At 43.7% G+C, this 25,873-nt stretch overlaps 1 protein-coding gene across 2 annotated transcripts in view; it reads left to right on the forward strand.

Moving 5' to 3' along the window:
• Nucleotides 1-25,873, forward strand: part of SUFU (SUFU negative regulator of hedgehog signaling) — a 60,031-nt gene that overhangs the window by 10,717 nt on the left and 23,441 nt on the right. For both annotated transcript variants that reach the window (XM_056529621.1, XM_056529620.1), the window contains exons 3-4: nt 15,425-15,561; nt 24,682-24,824. In XM_056529621.1, coding sequence (XP_056385596.1) covers nt 15,425-15,561; nt 24,682-24,824 — 280 coding nt within the window. The remainder of the gene's footprint in view (nt 1-15,424; nt 15,562-24,681; nt 24,825-25,873) is intronic.

The following is a 25,873-nucleotide window of genomic DNA, read 5'->3' on the forward strand; positions in this document are numbered from 1 at the left end:
GATGTGAACCTAACATAATAAAAAGATGAAATACTTCTACCTCTCTTTGCAATATCTACCACTTTAAAATGACATTGAATCAGTATCTATTTGATATTTAAAGTGATACTCCACTTAAATGGTTTCTCCAACTGAGGCCCAGAACCAAGCCTTTGCCTCAGATGTGAACATAGCCTTAGTGTGACAAAAATAAAAGCCTATGCAAAAACTGCATTGTATGACCCAGTCATTAGAAAAGAGCCAAAAGGTTTATTCAGTAGACAGTTGACAATCTGAGCATATGTATACAAAATGTCAGATTTTTTTATTTTAACACCAAAACGGATTCTTGTTTGAAAAACAAAAAAAACACAACCTTAAAGTGGTTATCCAGGAAAAAAACTTTTTTTATATGTCAACTGGCTCCAGAAAGTTAAACATATTTGTAACTTACTTCCATTAAAAAATCTTAATTCCTTTCAGTACTTATGAGTTGCTGAAGTTGAGTTGTTCTTTTCTGTCTAAGTGCTCTCTGATGACACGTGTCTCGGGAACCGCCCAGTTTAGAAGCAAATCCCCATAGCAAACCTCTTCTAAACTGGGCGGTTCCCGGGACACTTGTCATCAGAGAGCACATAGACAGAAAAGGAATACCCCTTTAAAATAGCTAACAAAAATATGCTTTTGCATTGACGTATACCTGTATACATCTGCATAGAAAAAGAAAATGATGTGGAAAGGACTTTTTAAGAATAGGCTGGATCAGTGGTCTTCAATAGAGATGAGCGAAGTTACAGTAAATTCGATTTGTCACGAACTTCTCGGCTCGGCAGTTGATGACTTATCCTGCGTAAATTAGTTCAGCTTTTAGGTGCTCCGGTGGGCTGGAAAAGGTGGATACATTCCTAGGAAAGGGTCTCCTAGGACTGTATCCACCTTTTCCAGCCCACTGGAGCACCTGAAAACTGAACTAATTTATGCAGGAAAAGTCATCAACTGCCGAGCCGAGAAGTTCGTGACGAATTGAATTTATTGTAAGATCGCTCATCTCTAGTCTTCAACCTGCGGACCTCCAGATGTTGCAAAACTACAACTCCCAGCATGCCCGGACAGCCGTTGGCTGTCCGGGCATGCTGGGAATTGTAGTTTTGCAACATCTGGAGGTCCGCAGGTTGAAGACCACAGGGCTAGTTCATGATCATCTGTGGTATGTTTTGTGTCAGGACTGAGGGCTACACCCCCATCTCTTTATTAACTAGTTAAGCTTAAAATACAAGGGGGGGGGGGGCGGCCAGGCAGCAATGTGCCAAGAGCAATGTGATGCCTGTGTGTGCACTAGACATAATTATAAAGTAGTGCAGCTGTAACAGGTAACGGATTGCCAAAAGTACAGAACCCTTGTAACCTGGATGGTAGGCAAGAAGATGGGAATACAGATTCATTCTTTTATTTATTTATTTATTTTTTTGTCAGCCACCCCTCCATGTATCTGACATGGTGTCCAGGAACCCTGCAGATGTCGTTTTAGAATTGGCAAGTTGTCCAGTCATTCCAGAAGTTACTGCTGAGGCTCTGCCAAGATGTGTATATTGTGTGAGGCACAGGGGGAGTTGTATGTGGGGGGTTGTCTTCTCTGGGGCCTTTGTGAACAGCTTGAGGTCATACAAGTAATATGCTGCTCAGTGTATATAGCGCTCTCCAGGAAACCTGGCACTTCTCTGCTGTCAGCCTGTACACAAAGCTAAATGTTCTTGCTGCCAATGGTAAAATTACAAATAAAATGGAAATGAATCATTTGGCCGCTCTCTAGTCCTTCATACACATCTAAAACAAAGGGTCAGTTTATTTTGGTAACAAATCCCTATAAGGTCTATTTCAGGCTGGTGTGAGATGAAGCCTTGATTTGTGTTGTTTGTTGCAAGAGTCACGTGGAGTCACTTTCCTATACATACCCTTCAGTGTTTTATTTTATTTATTTGGTTTCTTAATATTTTCCCATAAATTATCTGAAAATGTATACTCCTGTACAATGCTGTCAGTTTACATAGTTATAGTAGGTGACTTGTTAGTATCGCACTAAGGATTTGGTAACTGACACAAAAGACTCAAGCTGTAAAAATAAAAAATAAATTAAAGAAAATCTCAATCCATTCGTTTGAGAAGTGGGACCCACTGGAGATGCTGGAAAGTTATCTATACAGCCTTAGAGTGAAAGGTGTCACCAGCATATAGAGAAGACAATAGCTAAAGCTCAAAGATCCGTCTCTCTATGCCTCCACAAAGGTCAAAGGGTATACTCAGACACCTTTCCCATCCATGTAAATGGGACAGTTCCCATCTGTTGTTACCTATGCCCATGAGGCTTGCAGTAAAGCATTTATCTAAATGCTGTTAAAACGGCTTAGGCAAGATGGCTGCCCCCATAATGTCCAAAAATGATTATTTTTTTTTTTTATAAAATTGGGAAATAAAAACCCATAAGAAAAAAAGAACATGGTTCAGTATCAGTCTGGGGAGGGTGTGTGGATTGTAGCTCACAGATTGGTGAGTATTGGTACTCTGACCATGTTGTGTTTTTTTTATTTATCCTGTTGAGCAGCTCCAGAGAATTGAACACTAAGTTCGACAACCACCCATTACAGCAGATCACTGTAGCTTCCAGAAAAAAACATTTGTTAGACACGTCTCATAAGTTTTCTTGTTCTGTAGTTTGAATTTAATCCACCAAGAATTTCCGCTTCAGTTAGATTCAGTCAGGGGAAAGTCTTTTTTTATTGTTGTAGAATCATTCATATAACTTGGGGGGGTGGAATAGTTTCCTGGTGGATGTTTGTCAGCGGGTTTATAGGTAACCTGGCTTAAGACCTTGCATCACTTTTGGAAACGCTTACGAAAGTGTTGGGAAAAGTGTTAAGCAAAGCTCATTCAGCATTTCCCATAGGCCGGTGCATACCATGGCATCCTTCAGCTTTCAAAACGTGTTGGAAGTTTTTGTAGTTTTTCAACAGCTGGAGAACCACAGGTTGGCTATCTCTGACATAGGCTAACTTGTCTGTGTTGTAAGGTACTAACTAGCAGGGCACATGCCCCATTGAGGAATGTGTTACTCTTTGCACTGGGAGGGAGATTGGCACATTGTTGGTTTATTGATCGTGCATTGGATTTACCCACTGGCTTTCCTGGTAAATGGCTATAGGATGCTAAAGCTAAGTGCAGTTTGGGGGGGGATCTGGTGGTGGTGGTGGTTTGGGGGGGGGTCATTCCTCTGCAATCTCTGGAATGGGTGCTCAGTGAGGAGCGCGTGCTACAGACGGCACACGCTCCATTTGTTTCTGTGAGAGTGCCGAAATGACCTGAGCACAGCCCTTGGACATTAGCGGTGCTCCCATAGTAATGAATGGAACATGTGCTGTCTACTGGTAGATGACACACGCTTCTTGCCGGGGTCCTGTCCTGGAGGGTCCCAGTGGTCGAACCCCCCCCTCAATCAGCTGCTTATCCCCTATCCTGTAGATGGGTGATAAGTTAACTTTAGTTGGAGTTCTCCTTTTAGTGGAGACAGATGCAGTATAAAAGGGATTTCACGAACAGCTTTTTGAGGCAGTTTTTGGAGCAAAACCTGAAGTGGATCTAGCAAGGAGTTGAAGTAGAAGCCCTTCTGTTATATGTCTAGACTTCTCTTATATTTCTCGACTTCTGGTTTTTACTTTTATGATGTGTAAATTTAAATAAATGAATACTTAACCTCTTAAGGACGGTGCCCATTTTCACCTGTAGGACGAAGCCCTTTTTTGCAAATCTGACCACTGTCACTTTAAACATTAATAACTCTGGAATGCTTTTACTTATCATTCCGAGATTTTTTCGTGACATATTCTACTTTAACATAGTGGTACATTTTTGTGGTAACTTGCATCCTTTCTTGGTGAAAAATCCCCAAATTTGATGAAAAAATAAAAAATTTAGCATTTTTCTAACTTTGAAGCTCTCTGCTTGTAAGGAAAATGGATATTCCAAATAATTATTTTTTTTGGATTCACATATTTGGAAGACACCAGAGGGCTTCGAAGTTCAGCAGCAATTTTCCAATTTTTCACAAAATTTTCAAACTCACAATTTTTCAGGGACCAGTTCAGGTTTGAAGTGGATTTGAAGGATCTTCATATTAGAAATACCCCATTATAAAAACTGCACCCCCCCCCCCCCCCAAAGTATTCAAAATGACATTCAGTAAGTGTTATAACCCTTTAGGTGTTTCCCAGGAAAAGCAGCAAAGTGAAGGAGAAAATTCAAAATCTTCATTTTTTACACTCGCATGCTCTTGTAGACCCAATTTTTTAATTTTTACAAGGGGTAAAAGGAGAAAATGTATACTTGTATGTGTAACCCAATTTCTCTCGAGTAAGCACATACCTCATATGTCTATGTAAAGTGTTCGGCGGGCGCAGTAGAGGGCTCAGAAGCGAAGGAGCGAGAAGGGGATTTTGGAGAGTACGTTTTTCTGAAATGGTTTTTGGGGGGCATGTCGCATTTAGGAAGCCCCGATGGTGCCAGAACAGCAAAAAACAAACAAACACATGGCATACCATTTTGGAAACTAGACCCCTTGAGGAACATAACAAGGAATAAAGTGAGCCTTAATACCCCACAGGTGTTTCACGACTTTTGCATATGTAAAAAAAAAAAATAAAAAAATAAAAAAAATTTTTTTCACAAAAATGTTGGTTTTCCCCCCAAATTTCACATTTTTTGAAGGGTTAATAGCAGAAAATACCCCCAAAATTTGTAACCCCATCTCTTCTGAGTATGGAGGTACCCCATAAGTTGACCTGAAGTGCACTGCGGGCGAACTACAATGCTCAGAAGAGAAGGCATCATATTTGGCTTTTTGAGAGCAAATTTTGCTCGGGGGGGCATGTTGCATTTAGGAAGCCCCTAGGGTGCCAGGACAGCAAAAAAAAAAAAAAAACACATGGCATACCATTTTGGAAACTAGAACCCTCACAGAATGTAATGAGGGGTACAATGAGCATTTACCCCCCCCCACTGGTGTCTGACAGATCTTTGGAACAGTGGGCAGTGCAAAATTTTTCATTTTCACAGACCACTGTTCTAAAGATCCGTCAGACACCTGTGGGGTGTAAATTGTCACTGCACCCCTTATTACATTCCGTGAGGGGTGTAGTTTTCAAAATGGGGTCACATGTGGGTGTGTTATTTATTTTATTTTTTTTTCTCTGTGTTTGTCAGAACAATCAGCCACCCCTGTGCAAATCACCTCAAATGTACATGGCGCACTCTCTCTTCTGGGCCTTGTTGTGCGCCCCCAGAGTACTTTGCGCCCACATATGGGGTATCTCTGTACTCTGGAGTAATTGCGTTACAAATTTTGCGGGGCGTTTTTCCCTTTTTACCTCTTGTGAAAATGAAAAGTATAGGGCAACACCAGCATGTTAGTGTAAATTTTTTATTTTTTTTACACTAACAGGCTGGTGTAGACCCCAACTGTTCCTTTTCATAAGGGGTAAAAGGAGAAAAAGCCCCCCAAAATTTGTTAGGCAATTTCTCCTGAGTACGGCGATACCCTATACTGTTGCCTTGAAATACGACGGGGCTCCAAAGTGAGAGCGCCATGCGCATTTGAGGCCTGAATCAAGGACAGCATAGGGGTGGACATAGGGGTATTCCATGCCATTGATTCCCAAAAAGGGTGCCTCCAGCTGATGTAAAACTCCCAACATGCTTGGACAGTCAATTGCTGTCCAGAAATGCTGGGAGTTTTTGTTTTGCAACAGCTGGAGGCTCCATCTTAGAAACACTGCTGTGCAATACGTTTTTCATTTTTATTGGGGAAGGGGGGTGGTAGGGGGGGCAGTGTACGTGTGTATATGTAGTGTTTTACTCTTTATTTTATGGTAGTGTAGTGTTTTTAGGTTACATTCACACTGGAGGCAGATTACACTGAGTCTCCTGCTAGGAGTTTGAGCTGCGGTGGAAAATTTGCCGCAGCTCAAACTTGAAGTGGGGAACTCACTGTAATCTGCCGCCAGTGTGAATGTAGCCTGTACATTCACACGGGAGGGGGGTCAAAACTACAACTCCCAGCATGCACTGACAGACCATGCATGCTGGGAGTTGTAGTTTTGCAACAGCTGGAGGCACACTGGTTGGAAAACCTTGAGTTAGGTTATATGACCTAACTCAGTATTTTCCAACCAGTGTGCCTCCAGCTCTTGCAAAACTACAACTCCCAGCACGTACTGATTGCGGAAGGGCACGCTGGGAGATGTACTTGCGTGCCTCCAGCCGTTGCATAACTACAACTCCCAGTGTGCCAAGACAGCCTTATGCTGGGAGTTGTAGTTTTGCAAGATTTAGAGGGGTTCAGGTTATAAATCACTGTCCAGTGGTCTCAAAACTGTGGCCCTCCAGATGTTGCAAAACAACAACTCGCAGCATGCCCAGACAGCAAACTGCTGTCTGGGTATGCTGAGAGTTGTAGTCTTGCAACATCTGGAGGGCTACAGTTTGAGACCACTTAGTGATCTACAACCTGAACCCCTCTAAATCTTGCAAAACTACAAGTCCCAGCATGCCCACACAGCAAACAGCTTTCTGGGCATGCTGGGAGTTGTAGTTTTGTAACATCTGGAGGGCCACGGTTTAGAGACCACTGTAAACTCTGGCCCTCCGGATGTTGCTAGGCAACAACTCACCTAGCAGGACCCGAATGTATTGCTGCCGCCGCACGTGGGGGATCCCCGCATGGAGGATCGCGCTCCGGGATCAAGGTAAGGGACCTTCGGCGCCGACCTTCCCTGGACAGTTCCCCCGTTTTGCCCGGACACCGATAGGTGGGCAAAGCGGGGGAACCGAACTTTAACCCCCCCTCCCCCGGTCTGCTATAGGTCGCTCGCTCGGCCAACCAATAGCAGGGATAGGAGGGGTGGCACCCCTGCCACCAAACTCCTATCCCTTCAGGGGGATCGAGGGTGTCTCGGACACCCCCCATCCCTCTTATTTTCCGGGTCACCAGTGACCCGTATGACCCGGAATTGCGCAGATCGCAGGTCTGAATTGACCTGCGATTTGCGCCCATCGCGGTCATGGGGGGGGTCTCGGGACCACCCTCGGCGATGTGCCGGGATGCCTGCTGTTGGATAACAGCAGTCATCCCGGCCCGATCACCGGTGACGCGGCGCTCCAGGAACCCTGCAACGTACATGTACGTCGGCGCGCGCCAAGTGACACTTCGCGGCACCGTACATGTACGTCACTCGTCGTGAAGGGGTTAAACACTGCATAAAATCGGCAGCATATCTGCTATGTGTGAACATACTTTAACTTATGCAAATACAAATGAAAGTTCACGAGAGACCGGCACTACTGCGCCCCAATATACGGAGTGTGCTGACTTTGGAAGTATATTCTGTCCGGAAACAATCCATATAGATATTGAATGAGAAAAGAAAGACACGGCAACTCGCCAAAGCTGCAGAAACGGCTTCTCTTTATTCCAAGAAGTGAAACGAGACACACATCCCCAGCAAGACATGGAACTGCGCGGTTTCGTGCCTTGCTGGCCCTTCAAGCCACATGCACGAAACCGCGCAGTTCCACCAGCACCCCCCTTCCTCAATCCTCTCCCTCCCTAGCTATGATGTGTGTCTCGTTTCACCTCTTGGAATAAAAAGAATCAGTTTCTGCAGCTTTGGGGAGTTGCCGTGTCTTTTTCTCATTCAATATCTATACTCTTCGATTTTTATTGGTTTAAAACCTTACTTATTGTAGGCTTGGAGTCCAGTGGGTGGTCCTAATCAGTGATAAACAGCTGTCTCTGTGTATACTTATACTGATGACCCACAGTGCTGGTATATAGAAACACAACTTAAAATTAGCTGAGACGCGTGTGTGCTAAGCGATGCCATGAGATAGACCCCCGATGGGACTATCTTGGTTGTGCGCACATGATCTCTTAGCTGCGCACTTCTCTCCCCTGCTAGTTTGAAGGATTGGTTGGGGTGAGTTTCCGGACTCCGACCAACGAAAACTTTTGACATGTCTCAAAGTCACAGGTTCACTTTAAATTCAATAAAAAGAACAATAAGAGTTTTCATAGGAAAGATTAAGCAGAATTTATCTTGAGTCTACTCTAACACGTTTTTCCCAACACGTTTTTTTCTCAATTTGTTGCAAAACTACAATTCCCAGCATGCCCAGACAGCCAAAGGCTGTCAAGGCATGCTGGGAGTTGTAGTTGTGCAACAGCTTGAGGCACACTGGTTGGAAAACACTGCTATAAGGCTGGGTCCACACTACGTTTTCTCCCATACGGGAGCGCATACGGCAGGGGGGAGCTAAAAGCTTGCGCTCCCGTATGTCACCGTATGCGCTCCCGTATGTCATTCATTTCAATGAGCCGACCGGAGTGAAACGTTCGGTCCGGTCGGCTCATTTTTGCGCCGTATGCGCTTTTACAACCGGACCTAAAACTGTGGTCAACCACGGTTTTAGGTCCGGTTGTAAAAGCGCATACGGCGCAAAAATGAGCCGACCGGACCGAACGTTTCACTCCGGTCGGCTCATTGAAATGAATGACATACGGGAGCGCATACATACGGTCACATACGGGAGCGCGAGGTTTTAGCTCCCCCCTGCCGTATGCGCTCCCGTATGGGACAAAACGTAGTGTGGACCCAGCCTAACACAATGATATCCTTTTGAGTCTGGCAGGTTTATATTGTTAACACGCGCACTCAGTCTGTTATGAAACACATTCTTCTATATTGGAAATAACTTACAGTTGTAACCAGGTGGTTAATATAAAAGATGGCAAATGGCATTATGTTCCAATAATTTTGACAAATTGCTATGAATAGAATTATTTTTCCTGTATACAGTCATGGCTGTAAATGTTGGCACCCCTAAAATTTCTCAAGAAAATGAAGTAACGCATGTTTTGCTATACACATGTTTATTCCCTTTGTGTTTATTGGAACTAAACCAAAAAAGGGAGGAAAAAAAACAAATTGGACACAATGTCACCAAATTCCAAAAATGGTCTGGACAAAATTATTGGCACGCTTTCAAAATTGTGGAAAAATAAGATTGTTTCAAGCATGTGATGCTCCTTTAAACTCACCCGGGGCAAGTAACAGGTGAGGAAAATATAAAAATCCCACCTGAAGCAGATAAAAAGAAGAGAAGTTCATTTAGTCTTTGCATTGTGTGTCTGTGTGTGCAACACTAAGCATGGACATCAGAAAGAGGAGAAGAGAACTGTCTGAGGACTAGAGAACCAAAATTGTGGAAAACTATCAACAATCTCAAGGTTACAAGTCCATCTCCAGAGATCTAGATTTGCCTTTGTCCACAGTGCGCAACATTATCAAGAAGTTTGCAACCCATGGCACTGTAGATAATCTCCTTGGGCATGGACAGAAGAGAGAAATTGAAAGGTGTCAATGCAAGATAGTCCGAATGGGGGATAAGCAGCCCCAAACAAGTTCCAAAGATATTCAAGCTGTCCTGCAGGCTCAGGGAGCATCAGTGTCAGCGCGAACTATCCATCGACATTTAAATGAAATGAAACGCTATGGCAGGAGACCCAGGAGGACCCCACTGCTGACACAGAGACATAAAAAAGCAAGACTACATTTTGCCAAAATCCTTCTGAGAAAACGTCTTGTGGACAGATGAGACCAAGATAGAGCTTTTTGGTAAAGCACATTATTCTACTGTTTACCGAAAACAGAATGAGGCCTACAAAGAAAAGAACACAGTACCTACAGTGAAATATGGTGGAGGGTCCATGATGTTTTGGGGTTGTTTTGCTGCCTCTGGCACTGGGTGCCCTAAATGTGCGCAAGGAATCATGAAATCTGACGATTTTGGGTCCGACTGTACAGCCCAGTGTCAGAAAGCTGGGTTTGCTTCTGTAATGTTGCGTCTTCCAGCAGGACAATGACCCCAAACATACCTCAAAAAGCCCCCAGAAATGGATGGCAACAAAGTGCTGGAGAGTTCTGAAGTGGCAGCAATGAGTCCAGATCTAAATCCCATTGAACACATGTGGAGAGATCTTAAAATTGTTGTTGGGAAAAGGCGCCGATCCAATAAGAGAGACCTGGAGCAGTTTGTAAAGGAAGAGTGGTCCAACATTCCGGCTGAGAGGTGTAAGAAGCTTATTGATGGTTATAGAAAGCGACTGATTTCAGTTATTTCCAAAGGGTGTGCAACCAATATTACGTTAAGGGTGGCAATAATTTTGTCCAGACCCTTTTTGGAGTTTGGTGTGACATTATGTCCAATTAGCTTTTTTTTTTTTTTTGTTCCAATACACACCGGGAATAAACGTGTATAGCAAAACATGTGATACTGCAATCCTTTTCTGTGAGTACTACTTCATTTTCTTGAAAAATTTTAGGGGTGCCAACATTTACAGCCATGACTGTATGTCTTGGGGTGTGTGTGTGTGTGTAGATAGATAGATAGATAGATAGATAGATATAATTCAGCGTGTGTTGGGCTTTGCTGCAAGTATAAACAGCTTCCTTCATGTGCCCTGATATACATGGTAATCTGGTCAGAGATCTACTTGATCACGCTTTGTAAGTAAATGTTTGGACGTTCTGCTTCAGCTTCAGCTTCACCAGGTGCAGGTTGTCTGTGGTTCTGGGTATTACATCAATTAGACCCCCCTGATAAATGAGGGCTTTATCTGAGTGCTGGAAATAGTCTCCCTGTGTGCTGGAGGTAGACCTCCCCTGAAGAAATGCCTAACATATGGAAACCTTTTCCTACAGTGTATTTGGTTTCAGATTGTGATTTGTTTGAGCTAGTTAACGCCATCAATAACGCAGGAGCGCCGAGGCCACCAACAGAGTGGGAATGGCTTTTATTCAACAACATGCTCTAATCTCGAAGGATAACAAATCATGAATGCACCCCCCCCCCCCACCTTTCTGAAAGCCTGCTTTATATTTTATATGTAAAATCCTAATTGATCGCATGTGAAATGTTATCTAGAAGCTGAATGTTTGATGCCATGAGCTTCACTGATCCAGAACTAGCAAGAAAATAGTTGGCAGCAATATAGTGAGTGCAGCTACCGCTTATCTTTATTAGTGTTTAAGAGACTGACTGTGCTGAAACACTATGCAGAGCCTGTCCTGTCCTGCTGATCTACTACTGGATGAATAAAGAAATAAAAAATAATATATACATATACTTATTTAACCCCTTAAGGACCAGGCCATTTTACACCTTAGGACCAGAGCGTTTTTTGAACATCTGACCACTGTCTCTTTAAACATTAATAACTCTGCTTTTAGTTATCATTCTGATTTTGAGAGAGTTTTTTTTCGTGACATATTCTACTTTATTTTGGTGGTAAATTTTCGGCGTTACTTGTATCCTTTTTTTTTGGTGAAAAATCTCAAAATTTCATGAAAATGTTGAAAATTTAGTATTTTTCTGACTTTGAAGCTCTCTGCTTGTAAGGAAAATGGATATTCCCAGTAAATTTTATTTTTCTTCACAAATACAATATGTCCACTTTATGTTGGCATCATAAAATGGACATATTTTTGCTTTTTGAAAAAATTAGAGGGCTTCAAAGTAAAGCAGCAATTTTCAAAAATGTCATGAAAATTGCAAAATCTGAAGGGACAGATGTTACAGAACTACAACTCCCAGCATGCCTGGGCAGTCTAGGCATGCTGAGAGTTGTAGTTTGGCAACATCTGGAGGACTACTGTTTGGGCACCACTGTAACAGTGGTCTCCAAACTGTGACCATCCAGATGTTGCAAAATTACAACTACCAGCATGCACAGATAGCCTTTGGCTGTCTGGGCATGCTGGGAGTTGCAGTTTGGCCTTCCTAGTGGTTGCCACAGTAAAGATCACATTACTTTCACTTTCAATTCCCCCTTCCCCCACAGTATTTTCCCTACCTGACCCAGGATCCAGCGGTCTCCAGCAACGATCGGGGTCTCCAGGCATCTTCTCCTGCCGGTACCGACCTCCATCTTCTTCCCACGATCCCCTTGACATCCAGGGATGGCCAGAACTGTCCTGCTCTGCCATTGGTCAGAAGCAATTCTGACCAATGGCAGGAGATAGGAGGAGATCGCAGCATTGCAACTTCACTCCTACCCTTCAGGATGATCTGGGCTGTCACTGACAGGTCAGATCACAATTTTCCGGGTGATCGGGTCACCAGAGACCAGATCAGCCCGGAATAGGAGAAAATCGCATTTCTGAATTGACATGCGATTTTCTGCGATTGCCGACATGGGGGGGACCCCCCTCAGCATTTGCACGGCATGCCTGCCGAAGGATTTCAGCAGGAATGCCGTTCCGATCTCTGCCCAGTGTGCGGCAGAGCCTGGAGAAACACAAGGCCGTTCTGGAACGTCCTTGGTCCTTAACCCCTTAAGGACTCAGCCCATTTTGGCCTTAAGGACTCAGACAATTTAATTTTTACGTTTCAATTTTTTCCTCCTCGCCTTCTAAAAATCATAACTCTTTTATATTTTCATCCACAGACTAGTATGAGGGCTTGTTTTTTGCGCGACCAGTTGTCCTTTGTAATGACATAACTCATTATATCATAAAATGTACGGCGCAACCAAAAAACACTATTTTTGTGGGGAAATTAAAACGAAAAACGCAATTTTGCTAATTTTGGAAGGTTTTGTTTTCACGCCGTACAATTTATGGTAAAAATGACGTGTGTTCTTTATTCTGAGGGTCAATACGATTAAAATGATACCCATTATTACATACTTTTCTATTATTGTTGTGATTTTTTTTTAAGCGCAAACTTTTTAGCCAAATTAGTACGTTTATTATCCCTTTATTTTGATGACCTCTAACTTTTTTTATTTTTCCGTATAAGTGGCGGTATGGGGGCTCATTTTTTGCGCCATGATCTGTACTTTTTTTGATACCACATTTGCATATAAAAAACTTTTAATACATTTTTTATTTTTTTTTAAATAAAATGTATTAAAAAAAAAGTAGGAATTTGGGACTTTTTTTTTTTTCGGTCACGCTGTTCACCGTACGGGATCATTAACATTTTATTTTAATAGTTCGGACATTTACGCACGCGGCGATACCAAATATGTCTATAAAAAATTTTTTTTACACTTTTTGGGGGTAAAATAGGAAAAAACGGACGTTTTACTTTTTTATTGGAGAAGGGGATTTTTCACTTTTTTTTTAACTTTTACATATTTTTAAATTTTTTTACACTTGAATAGTCCCCATAGGGGACTATTCATAGCAATACCATGATTGCTAATACTGATATGTTCTATGTATAGGACATAGAACAGATCAGTGTTATCGGCAATCTTCTGCTCTGGTCTGCTCGATCTCAGACCAGAGCAGAAGACGCCGGGAGTCGGAAGGAGGAAGGAGAGGGGACCTCCGTGCGGCGTTCTGAATGATCGGATCCCCACAGCAGTGTTGCGGGCGATCCGATCATTCATTCAAATCGCGCACTGCCGCAGATGCCGGGATCTGTATTGATCCCGGCACCTGAGGGGTTAATGGCGGACGCCCGCGAGATCGCGGGTGTCGGCCATTGCCGGCGGGTCCCTGGCTGCGATCAGCAGCCTGGATCAGCCGCGCATGACACGGGCATCGCTCCGGTGCCCGCGGTTATGCACAGGACGTAAATGTACGTCCTGGTGCGTTAAGTACCACCGCACCAGGACGTACATTTACGTCCTGCGTCCTTAAGGGGTTAAAGCCCAGGGTGCGCGGACGTTCCAGAACGTCCTTGGTCCTTAAGAGGTTAAAGCGGATAAGGCTCCTGTAATATCAGGCACAGACCATGGAAAACAGTGGTGCGGTTTTTAGGGATTACAAAAAGTTAGGCCCCTGTCTCTCAATTTTTTTTTAACACAAATAACAAAATCTCCCTATGCATAGGGCCCTAGCTCTAATTTTAGCTGCCGATGGTTATTTATTAAACTTTGTATTACAAGGATAGATGCTCCAACATGCTTATTGACTCAATTTATTGAATAAATGATACAAACACATTGGTGCCTTGAAGTGAGGTAGCTCCCTCTATGTGAAGTATGGGGCACCTCATCATTGCACAGATAGTAAAGGGAGTAGAGACTCCCATGTATGGGGTGGTGTGCTGCTTTAAAGGGGTTATCCATGAAACTTATTTTTTAATATATATATATATATATATATATATATATATATATATATATATATTCGACTGGCTCCAGAAATTTAAACCAATTTGTTAATTACCTCTATTAATAAATCTTAATCCTTTTCAGTACTTATGAGCTACTGAAGTTGAGTTGTTCTTTTTTTGTCTAAGTGCTCTCTGATGACACGTGTCTTGGGAACTGTCCAGAGGAGAAGCAAATCCCCATAGCAAACCTCTTCTACTCTATATGCAGTTCCCGAGACAAGCAGAGATGTCATCAGAGAGCACTGTTGCCAGACAGAAAATAACTCAACTTCAGTAGCTGATAATTATTGGAAGGATAAAGATTTTTTTTATAGAAGTCATTTACAAATCTGTTTAACTTTCTGGAGCCAGTTGAGATAGATATAGAGATAGATAGAGAGATATAGATATAGATCTATTTATTTAAAAAAAATTCTTCCTGGAATACCCCTTTAATATTTACACCAGTGTTTCCCAACCAGGGTGCCTCCAGCTGTTGCAAAACTACAACTCCCAGCCTCCGGCTGTCCGGTCATGCTGGGAGTTGTACTTTTGCAACAGCTGGAGGCACCCTGGTTGGAGAACACTGATTTACATGCTCACTTATTTGGTCGTAAAGACTTTATTATTAAAGAATAAAACAAATATAAATTTGATAGACACACACAGTCCAGAAGAACAGCACATCTGCCCAAGTAGTATCAGAATAAGGTGCACGCCATCATAGGGTTCCTGGTCAGGGAATCCGACATCAATCCAAATGAAAGGATCGCAGCACACAAAAATTTGAATTAAGTACGGTGTTTTATTTCATCCTCAGCAAACAAAGAAGTGTGACGTTTCAGCGGCCTCACGCCGCCTTTTTCAAGCATAACAAGTGAGTGAAAAAGGGGTTCTTAAATAGTTCCCAATAACAGTGTACACAACATTAATCAATAAAGTGGATATCCTCATAAACATCTGTGTAACATATTACAAAAGTGACCTATTCAGCATAGTGCATCCTCGTATACATAAAGTGATTAATTTCAAGGAGGTTTACCCCAAGTATAATAAACAGTGCAGTGCATGATAAAAAACATATATAATTGATGCTGAAGCAATTAATAAAGTGGGCGGACATTCACCACGGTCTTCAAGACCACCCCCCCCCCCCTCCCATCCCACAAGTGCTTTTCCAACAGTCTTAAAATCTAATTTTGTAAATAATTTTTTTTTTTTTTTTTTTTTTCAGATACACAGGAGCTGATGGACCGAGTGGTTTTGGCTTTGAGCTTTCCTTTAGGCTAAAAAGAGAACCAGAGGAATCGGCGCCGCCAACATGGCCAGCAGAATTGATGCAAGGGCTTGCAAGATATGTTTTTCAGTCTGGTAAATATCATTTATCCTCTTATTGTAGACTGTGTGGTAGAGAAAATAAAAGGCTTGTCCTTGAAAGAAGGTGGAAAAGAGATTCTGCTCACCGTTTCACATGATTACCTTTTTGCATCACTGCTTTGGGGCAGATTCACATGTGATGTAACCATACACCATGGAGAGAAATCCACTGCAAAATCTGCATGTCTGACAATTTAGATGGATATTTGCTACTGACTTCACCTTTTTAGGGTACGTTCACATGAGCGGATCCACAGCGTATTTTACGCTGCGGATCCGCCGCTGAAGGACCGCTGTGTAGTGCCTTTTACACACGAGGCTACGAGCAGACACACTGAAGCGATGTGCAAGTTGCCACTCATGCAGGGTGTACTCGCACACATCGGGGCCGCTCCCCCTGCTCTGCGAGCTTGACCGAGAGCTGCCGCGATGTTCGAGTATACTGCGCATGCGCGTGGCGACTCACATCGCAGTGTGTCTGCTTGTAGCAGCGTATTGCCACTCCGAGCAGGCACATGTAAAACCACCATGCAGGGGTCCTTCAGCGGCGGATCTGCTTGTGTGAATGTACCCTTACAATGTAAACGCTGATTTAAATCTTTATTCTGGCACATGGATTCCTGGTCACCTGATGAAGGCCAAAAATATTTTTTTACACTAACAGGCTGGTGTAGACCCCAACTTTTCATAAGGGGTAAAAAGTAAAGAAAAAGCCCCCCAAAATGTGTAACACAATTGCTCCCGAGTATGAAAATACCCCATATGTGGCCCTAAACTGTTTCCTTGAAATACGACAGGGCTTTGAAGTGAGAGAGCGCCATGTGCATTTGAGGACTATATTAGGGATTGCAAAGGGGGGGACATAGGGGTAATCTACGCCAGTGATTCCCAAACAGGGTGCCTCCAGCTGTTTCTAAACTCCCAGCATGCCTGGACAGTCGGTGGCTGTCTGGAAATGCTGGGAGTTGTTTGCAAAAACTGGAGGCTCTGTTTTGGGAACACTGCCATACGATACGTTTTCATTGTTATTGGGGGGGGGGGGGGGACACACGACACTGTAAGGGGGTGTATATGTAGTGTTTTTACCCTTTACTTTGTGTTAGTGTAATGTTTTTAGGGTACAGTCACACGGGCAGGTTTACTGTGAGTTTCCCGCTAGGGGTTTGCGCTGCGGCAGAAAATTTGCCTCAGCTCAAACTTGAAGCAGGAAACTTGCTGTAAACCCACCCGTGTGAATGAATGTACCATGTACATTCACATTGGTGGGGGGGGGGGGGACCGTGCAAGCTGGGAGTTGTACTTTTGCAACAGCTGGAGGCACACTGGTTGGAAAACCTTCAGTTAGGTTCTGTTACCTAACTCAGTATTTTCCAACCAGTGTGCCTCCAGCTGTTGCAAAACTACAACTCCCAGTGTGTACTGACCGCCGAAGGGCATGCTGGGAGATGTAGTTATGCAACAGCTGGAGGTATGCAACTACAACTCCCAGCATGGCGAGACAGCAATGTTTGTGCATGCTGGGAGTTGTAGTTTTGCAAGATCTAGAGGGCCACAGTTTAGAGACCACTGCACAGTGATCTCCAAACTGTAGCCCTCCAGATTTTGCTAGGCAATAACTCACCGGCCTCCATAGTCTGCACCAGGGAGCTGCACGTTACCGCCGCTGATCACTGCCGGTAAGTGACCGCCGGTCACATCAGTTCCCCCAGCTCTGCCCTGACTACCGTGGGTGGGCAGAGTGGGGGAACCGAACTTTAACCCCCCCGCCCCCGATCTACAGCCCCAATCCCCCTTATTTACTGTGTCGCCGGAGACCCAAATGATCTGGGATCGCCGCTCTGAATTGACCGGTGATTTGCAGTGATTGCTGACATTGTGGGTGCACGGGGTGCCTGCTGAACGATTTCAGCAGGCATCCTGGTCCGGTCCCCGCCTGGTAAGCGGCATGGACCGGAGAAATGAAGGGCGTACCTGTACGCCCTAAGTCCTTAATGACTCGGAAACAGGGGCGAATGGGTACGCCCTGCGTCCTTAAGTGGTTAAAAAAAAACTCTTTAGTTGCTTTTGCTGTATGCTTTGGGTCATTGTCCATCTGCACTGTGAAGCGCCGTCCAATGAGTTCTGAAGCATTTTGCTGAATATGAGCAGATAATATTGCCCGAAACACCTCAGAATTCATCCTGCTGCTTTTGTCAGCAGTCACATTATCAAGAAATACAAGAGAAGCAATTCCATTGGCAGCCATACATGCCCATTATGCCATGACACTACCACCACCATGCTTCACTGGTGAGGTGTATGCTTAGGATCATGTTCCTTTCCTTCTCCATACTCTTCTCTTCCGATCACTCCGGTACAAGTTGATCTTGGTCTCATCTGTCCATAGGATGTTGTTCCAGAACTGTGTAGGCTTTTTTAGATGTCGTTTGGCAAACTCTAATCTGTCTTCCTGTTTTTGAGGTTCACCAATGGTTTCCATCTTGTGGTGAACTCTCTGTAATCACTCTGGTGAAGTCTTCTCTTGATGACTTTGACAAACCTACGCCTACAACACATACGCCTACCTTCTGGCCAACTGTTGTGAAGGGGGTTTTCTTCACCAGGGAAAGAATTCTTCGGTCATCCTCCACAGTTGTTTTTCTGGGTCTTCGGGGCCTTTTGGTGTTGCTGAGCTCACCAGTTGTTTAGGCCACGCCTAATGTTTTTGCTATATCTCTGATGGGTTTGTTTTGTTTTATCAGCCTAATGATGCCTTGCTTTACTGATAATGACAGCTCTTTGGGTCTCATCTTCAGAGTTGACTGCAATAGATTCCAAATGCAAATAGCACACTTGAAATGAACTCTAAATGAACTCTTTTATCTGCTTATTGTAATTGGGATAATTAGGGAATAACACACACCTGGCCATGGAACAGCTGAGAAGCCAATTGTCCCATTACTTTTGGTCTCATAACAAGTGGGAGGCACAAATGCAAACTTTTGTAATTCCCACACCATTCACCTGATTTGGATGTAAATACCCTCAAATTAAAGCTGACAGTCTGCATTTAAAGCACATCTTGCTCATTTCATTTCAAATCCATTGTGGTGGTGTATAGAGCCAAAAATGTTAGAATTGTGTCGATGTCCAAATATTTTTGGACCTGACTGAATGTGGAACCTTTGAACACATTTGGTTATGTATGGTGGTACAGTTTGCAGTAGATCCACGTTGTCTGGGGATTAGACTGAATCTTTGAATTTTCCCCTAGGCCAGTGTCACACAGGCGTAATATTTTTTTTCATGACCTCAGGGGAATTCCTATCGCCCGACGCCCGGGTCATGCAGTTCCGTGCGCTGGGCTGGTGAATTATTCAGGTTCTTAGCCCTGCTTCGGGCAAGAAGGGCCGAACCTGAAAGCCCCTGACAAGGGCTCAGAGGGGTGTTTGGAGCGGGTTCCTGACTCGTGCCCGCTCCATACTCTGCAGCCCCCGACTGTTTTCAGTATCCGCGGGCCGCCGATAATAGCCAGCATGCGGCGATTGCCATGACTGGCTATTAACCGTTTAGATCGCTGCTGACAGTGGCTGCTAAAGGGACATGTTAATGCTCCCTGGTGGGCTAGTGAGGTTAATTGCAATTTTTTATAATGTCCCAGAAAAAAGTAAAATGCGATTTAAAAATTCAGATCAATACCAAAAATGGTACCAATACAAAAAAAAAAAAAAAAAAAAAAAAAAACAGATTATGGTGCAAAAATGAGCCCTCATACAGCCTGGTATACAAAAAAAATTTAAGTTACAAGGGTCAGTAAATGGCAATAAAAAAAAAAAATTCTAAAGTTCAGATTTTTTTTTTTTTATTAGTAAAATTTGACGGAAACTACGCAAATCTGGTATTGCTGTAATTAGGCCGACCTAAAGTATCAAAATAACATGTTAGCTCAATCACATGGTAAATGGCGTAGAAAAGAAAACCACAAAATTTTGCGAAATTCGCTTTTTTTAAATGTCACCTTGGCAATATTTTTTTTATTTTATTTAAAAAAAAATAAAAAATTTCGGCGCATATGTCATGGAAAAATTAAAGGTGTCATTACAAAGTACAATTGGTTTCACAAAAAAAAAACAAGCCCTTATATGAATCTGTACATGGAAAAATAAGAGTTATTTCCACACCCCTGGACCTGAAGTGACCATTAGTCTGGTCACCTGATCTGCTGTCTGCCCATGATTGGAGGCAGTAATACAGCCATATTTTTGTTACGACTGTGTGAAACTGGCCCCAGGCTGCAACTCCCTTGGAACTCCTCATTTTTCTTCTCAAATCAACTTCTTCCAGAAAGTTTAAACAGATTTGTTAATAACTTCTCTAAAAAAAAAATCTTAATCCTTGCAGTACTTATCCGCTGCTGTATGTTCAAGAGGATGTTGTGAATTTATTTTCTGTCTGACCACAGTGCTCTTTGTTGACACCTCTGTCAGTGTCAGGAACTGTCCAGAGTAGGAGCAAATCCCCATAGCAAACCTCTCCTACTCTGGACAGTTCTTGACATGGACAGAGGTTTCAGCAGAGAGCACTGTGGTCAGACTGGAAAGAACTACACAACTTCCTTTGTAGTATAGAGCAGCTGATAAGTACTGGAAGGATGAAGATTTTTATATATAAGTAATTTACAAATCTGTTTACCTTTCTGGCACCAGTTAATTTGAAAATAAGATGCTTCTCCACCTGAGCACCCCTTTAAATTTTCTGTACTCTGGGCCTTACTGGTGCAAGAAACATTTAGATAGCTAGTGTGCCAAAAAACTACGCCTGGCATATTGGTATCTGTGGACATTCCTATTGCCTGGTTACACACACAGCTCAGTTGGGGCTTGTATAGCAGCATCATAATGTGTTCAGTAATGTCTCTTATGGGCCATACTCCAGCACTTTAGTTGCATTCATGTATTGAAAGCAGGTTTTGGCCCATTTTTATAGTCTCTTCCCATTTGTAATGGATGCTGAATGAGTGACATATTCCTTCAGATTTTCTACTTAAGCCGCCTCATTCAGCTCTTTGTTTCCTAATGGATTGTGAATACTGTGACTGGGAACTACTGAAGATGGTTCCTGGAGCATTAAGCTCCTGTTGAGCTTGAATGATATCCTAAATCCTTCCTTTTTTTCCCTCCCACCGGCATTGTTTCTTAAAATGTATTTATTTATTTTTAATTTTGGTAGAATTGTCATAAGTTTGTTTGTTTTGCTCTGTCTTGGTTGTCGACAGAACATGTTGCACTAGTCTTTATAGTAATGACCTGTACATCGGTGTAGGTCATTGTTTCCCAACCAGGGTGCCTCCAACCTTCGGCTGTCTGGGCATGCTGGGAGTTGTAGTTTTGTAACAGCGGGAGGCACCCTGGTTGGGAAACACTGGTGTAGGTATACACTAGAGATGAGCGAACTTACAGTAAATTCGATTCGTCACGAACTTCTCGGCTCGGCAGTTGATGACTTTTCCTGCATAAATTAGTTCAGCTTCCCCCCCCCCCAAACAAGATTTGCATGTTGCAGCCCAGTCAGTAACATTGTTCTATATTTCTAAGGCTGGGTTCACATCACGTTTTTCCCCATACGGGAGCGCATACAGCAGGTGAAAGCTAAAAACTTGCGCTCCCGTATCCCTGCTTATGCGGTCCCGTATGTAATTCATTTCAATGAGCCGACCGGAGTGAACCAGTCGGGTCATTGTTACCTGTATGCTGTTTTCTACCGGACTTAAAACCGTGGTTGACTACGGTTTTGGGTACGGTAGAAAAACGCATACGGGGAAAAATGAGCTGACTGGTTCACTCCGGTCGGCTCATTGAAATTAATTACATACGGGAGCGCATAAGCAGGGATACGGGAGCGCAAGTTTTTAGCTCTCACCTGCTGTATGCGCTCCCGTATGGGGAAAAACGTGATGCGAACCCAGCTTAAGGGTGCGTTTACATCTAGAATTTGTGGATCCAGCAGGAAAACTTCTAAACCTCCTCCTGCAGGATCCACACTGTACCCCATTGATGTCAAGTGATATAAGTAAAAGGCAGGGAAGTGGAAGTCCTATCACCCGACGCCCGGGACAAGTAGTTTTGGGCGCCGGGCAGGTGAATTGTTCATAGATTTAGCCCTGTATCGGGCTAGCAGGGACAGACCGACTTCCCCCTTATTTTTCTTTAATGCCGGTGTGAGGCGCAGGAGCCGATGCAAGTCTGTACCTCACACCTCAGGGTGTATGGAGGGGGCGGTGGCCCCAGCTGATTTCAGTAGCCGGAAGCCGCTGCTCAGAGAACCCACCCCGTGCCCCAGTCTGTCCTCCTCACACACACAAATCCTCCCCATGCAGTCTGTCCTCCTCACACACACAAATCCTCCCCAGCCCCGTGTGTCCTCTCCCCCCTCCCCCCCTGCTCTGTGTTTTTTTTTCGGCGTGCAAACTTGCAGCCTCTCCATGGTAGATGAGGTCCTGTGGAGACAGAGCAGTGGGAGGGGGATGGGGCTTTGTGGGGGGGGGGGGGGAGGGGCTGTGTGCGGGGGATGAAGCTGTGTACCGAGCTGTGTTCGCCCTCGCTCTCCCCCCTGCTTCTTGTGTAATGTAGGGGGGGGGGGGTGTGAAGCTCAGGTGAGGAGGCCGAACATGCAGGGGGCAGGAAGGGTGGTTGTATATGTATGTAATGTATAATTAGGGGGGGGGGGGGGGGTGTATCAGCGGCGGGGTGTATGTATGATGTGTGCATATGTATGGTGTGAGTGTAAGTGTGTATATATGATGTCTGTGTATATAGGATGTGTGTAGGATGTCTGTGTATATAGGATGTGTGTAGGATGTCTGTGTATATAGGATGTGTGTAGGATGTCTGTGTATATAGGATGTGTGTAGGATGTGTGTAGGATGTCTGTGTATATAGGATGTGTGTAGGATGTCTGTGTATATAGGATGTGTGTAGGATGTCTGTGTATATAGGATGTGTGTAGGATGTCTGTGTATATAGGATGTGTGTAGGATGTCTGTGTATATAGGATGTGTGTAGGATGTCTGTGTGTAGGATGTGTGTAGGATGTCTGTGTGTAGGATGTGTGTAGGATGTCTGTGTATATAGGATGTGTGTAGGATGTCTGTGTATATAGGATGTGTGTAGGATGTCTGTGTATATAGGATGTGTGTAGGATGTCTGTGTATATAGGATGTGTGTAGGATGTCTGTGTGTAGGATGTCTGTGTATGTAATGTATGATGGGGGTGGCAGCGGTCGGTGTATGTATGATGTGTGTGTGTATATGTATGGTTTGGGTGTATGTGTAATGTGTGTATGTAATGTATGATATGGGCTGCTGCCAGTTGTGCTAATTTTTTTAAAATTTATTTTTAGTGGTTTCTGGCCACCCACACTAAATTGCACCCCCAGAATCCCACCCTTCATACTCGCCCGCCAACCAAGAGCCCCACGGATGCACGCAAACGCGCCCGAACCAACACTACAACTCCCAGCATGTTGCACCATAACCTAAACTGTAGAACTATAAAGTGTAACATGCTGGGTGTTGTAGTTTTGGTTCGGGTCAGCTGCAGAGCCATAGGCTGCATCAGGGCATGCTGGGTGTTGTAGTTACTAACTGCAATTCCCAGTATTCCTTGACACAGACTATGGCTCTGCAGCTGACACAAACCTAAACTACATCTCCCAGCATGTTCCACAATAACCTTAACTGTACTACTATACACTGCAACATGCTGTAACACCCACACAACCATAGGCTGTATCAGGGCATGCTGGGTGTTGTAGTCATCTAGTAACTAAATGTAACTTCAGCATTTTCTGACACATAAATGAGTAAATAAAATGCACCATATAAACTGGAGTAGCAGGACACCCCCCCCCCCCCCCAGTAACGCAGCGTTGTTCACTGTTATCCAATCAAAAGACTCCATATATAAGAAGTCCCTATGAAGACTGAAAAATAGTGATGAAAATATTTTAAGAAGTGCATATACATGTGAATAAGCCCCTTTCCTAATAAAAGTTCTGATAATAAATGGTTCCGATAAAAACTACAGATCACGGCACAGAAGATTACCCTCATACATCCCTGTATATGGAAAAATTGGTTATAGGTGTCAGATGGGGGGGGGGGGGGGAGGGGCTTGCCTCGGGTGTAAAAGGAGCTAGCTACAGCTCTCCCGCCACTAATAGCCTGGCATGCTGCGATCTCCATGGCCGCTATTAAACCATTAGATCACCGCTGTCTTATGTTGACAGCAGTGTCTAAAGGCATCTTATATCCATCCCTGGTGGTCTAGTGGGGTGGATCAGACTACCAGGACAAGTGGATTTTCTTGAGGGACAAGTAGATTGAGTTCCGCTTTAGTCCCCTGGACAAGTAGTTTTTTTTTTTTTAATTTCCACACCCCTGAAGGGGTATGGTGGTGCTTCTGGATACAGATTTATTTTGTGTGTCTGTTTTTGAAGAGTTGGGTCACGTGCTGTATTTAGTATTTGCTGCTGTGTATTTTCCTGCCTATTGAAGTCAATGGATAACGACATACACAGCTGATTTTGCGACCCATTGACTTCAATCGGTAGGAAAATACGCATCAACAAATACACTTGCCATATTTTGCTGCGTATGTTAGATCCTCCTCTATGACGTCCATTTGTATAATACAGCACAAGGGCAGCTGGAGGCATACTATGGGTCGGGTCACCCGCAGGTAAAATACGCTGTGGGTCCATTACGTGTGACCCTACCTTAAGAGTACTTTCATGTCTTCGTATTTTACTGCAGATTTTTCTGCTGCAGATTTCATTTTTGAAAAAGACTGGGGGGGGGTTTATCCTATCCACAGAGCCTCACTAACCCGGAGGGAGGCAAAAAGCTTGTATTTTTTTGTCTCCGTTCAGGACGTACACCTTGGGGTTTAGTGTGTTAGCTTTTAGCAGTGATGTTTTACACTGAACAATGGGAATGTTAAGTTAAGCAATAAAATTAGTTTTAACGGTCACTCCATGATATATGGTATTAAGACTTGTTTGAATCACAAGGTGCGTGTATTAAATAAAAAATATGTTTTACATTATCTGTACTTACATTATATTTGTCTCCTCAGAAAACACCTTCTGCAGTGGCGATCATGTCTCGTGGCACAGTCCACTTGACAATAGTGAGTCCCGAATTCAGCACATGCTTCTGACTGAAGACCCACAGATGCGCCCAGTGCAGACTCCATTTGGCATTGTGTCCTTTTTACAGGTGAGTTTGTCGTTGACTTTCAGATCATAAGTATTGGTTAGAAATGGCACTAAGATCTTATCCTATTGCAGTGTTTCTCAACCAGGGTTCCTCCAGCTGTTGCAAAACTACAACACCCAGCATGCCCGGACAGCCGAAGGCTGTCCGGGCATGCTGGGAGTTGTAGTTTTGTAACAGCTGGAGGCACCCTGGTTGGGAAACGCTGCAACAAGATAAGATCTTAGTGCCATTTCTAACAAATACTTATGATATGAAATCATCATTTCCTGCTTTTTAACCCCATTTTGGCCTTAAAGGAGTTCTCTAAGCTAAAACTTTTATCCCCCGCTGTGCCCGGGCTGTAAAACTATACATAATAAACTAGAGCTTACCTGCCTACGATCCCCCGTTGTTCCGATATCGCCGTCCCGTTCTCCGGTCCGGTCTCTTCCACTTCCTGCGGGTCGGTGAGGTCACTCTGCGCTCAGCCTATCAGCAGCCGCAGTAATGTCCCGTCGCCGCCACTGATAGGCTGAGCGCAGAGTGAAGTCACCGACCCGCAGGAAGAGGAAGCGGACAGGGACTGGAGCACAGGCGATATTGGAACAACGGGGGATCGTAGGCAGGTAAGTGAAATTTTATTATTTTATAGTTTTACAGCCCGGGCACAGCGGGGGATAAAAGATTTCAGTTGGAGAACTGGACCAGACCAATTTTATTTTTGCATTTTCGTTTTTTCCTCCTTCGCCTTCTAAAAATAACTCCTTTTTATATTTCCATCCACAGACCCATATGAGGGCTTGTTTTTTGTGTGACCAATTGTACTTTGTAATTACATCACTTCTTTTACCATAAAATGTACGGTGCAACCAAACAAATATTATTTATGTGGGAATATTGAAAAGAAAAAAGTATTTTAGCAAATTTTTGAAGGTTTTGTTTTCACGCTGTACACTTTCCGGTAAAAATGACATGTTTTCTTTTATTCTGGGGGTCAATACGATTAAAATGATACCCATGCTATATGCTTTTCTATAATTGTACCACTTAAAAAAAAATCTCAAACCATT

The sequence above is a fragment of the Hyla sarda genome, chromosome 7 (genome assembly GCF_029499605.1).
Source record: "Hyla sarda isolate aHylSar1 chromosome 7, aHylSar1.hap1, whole genome shotgun sequence".
NCBI lineage: Eukaryota > Metazoa > Chordata > Amphibia > Anura > Hylidae > Hyla > Hyla sarda.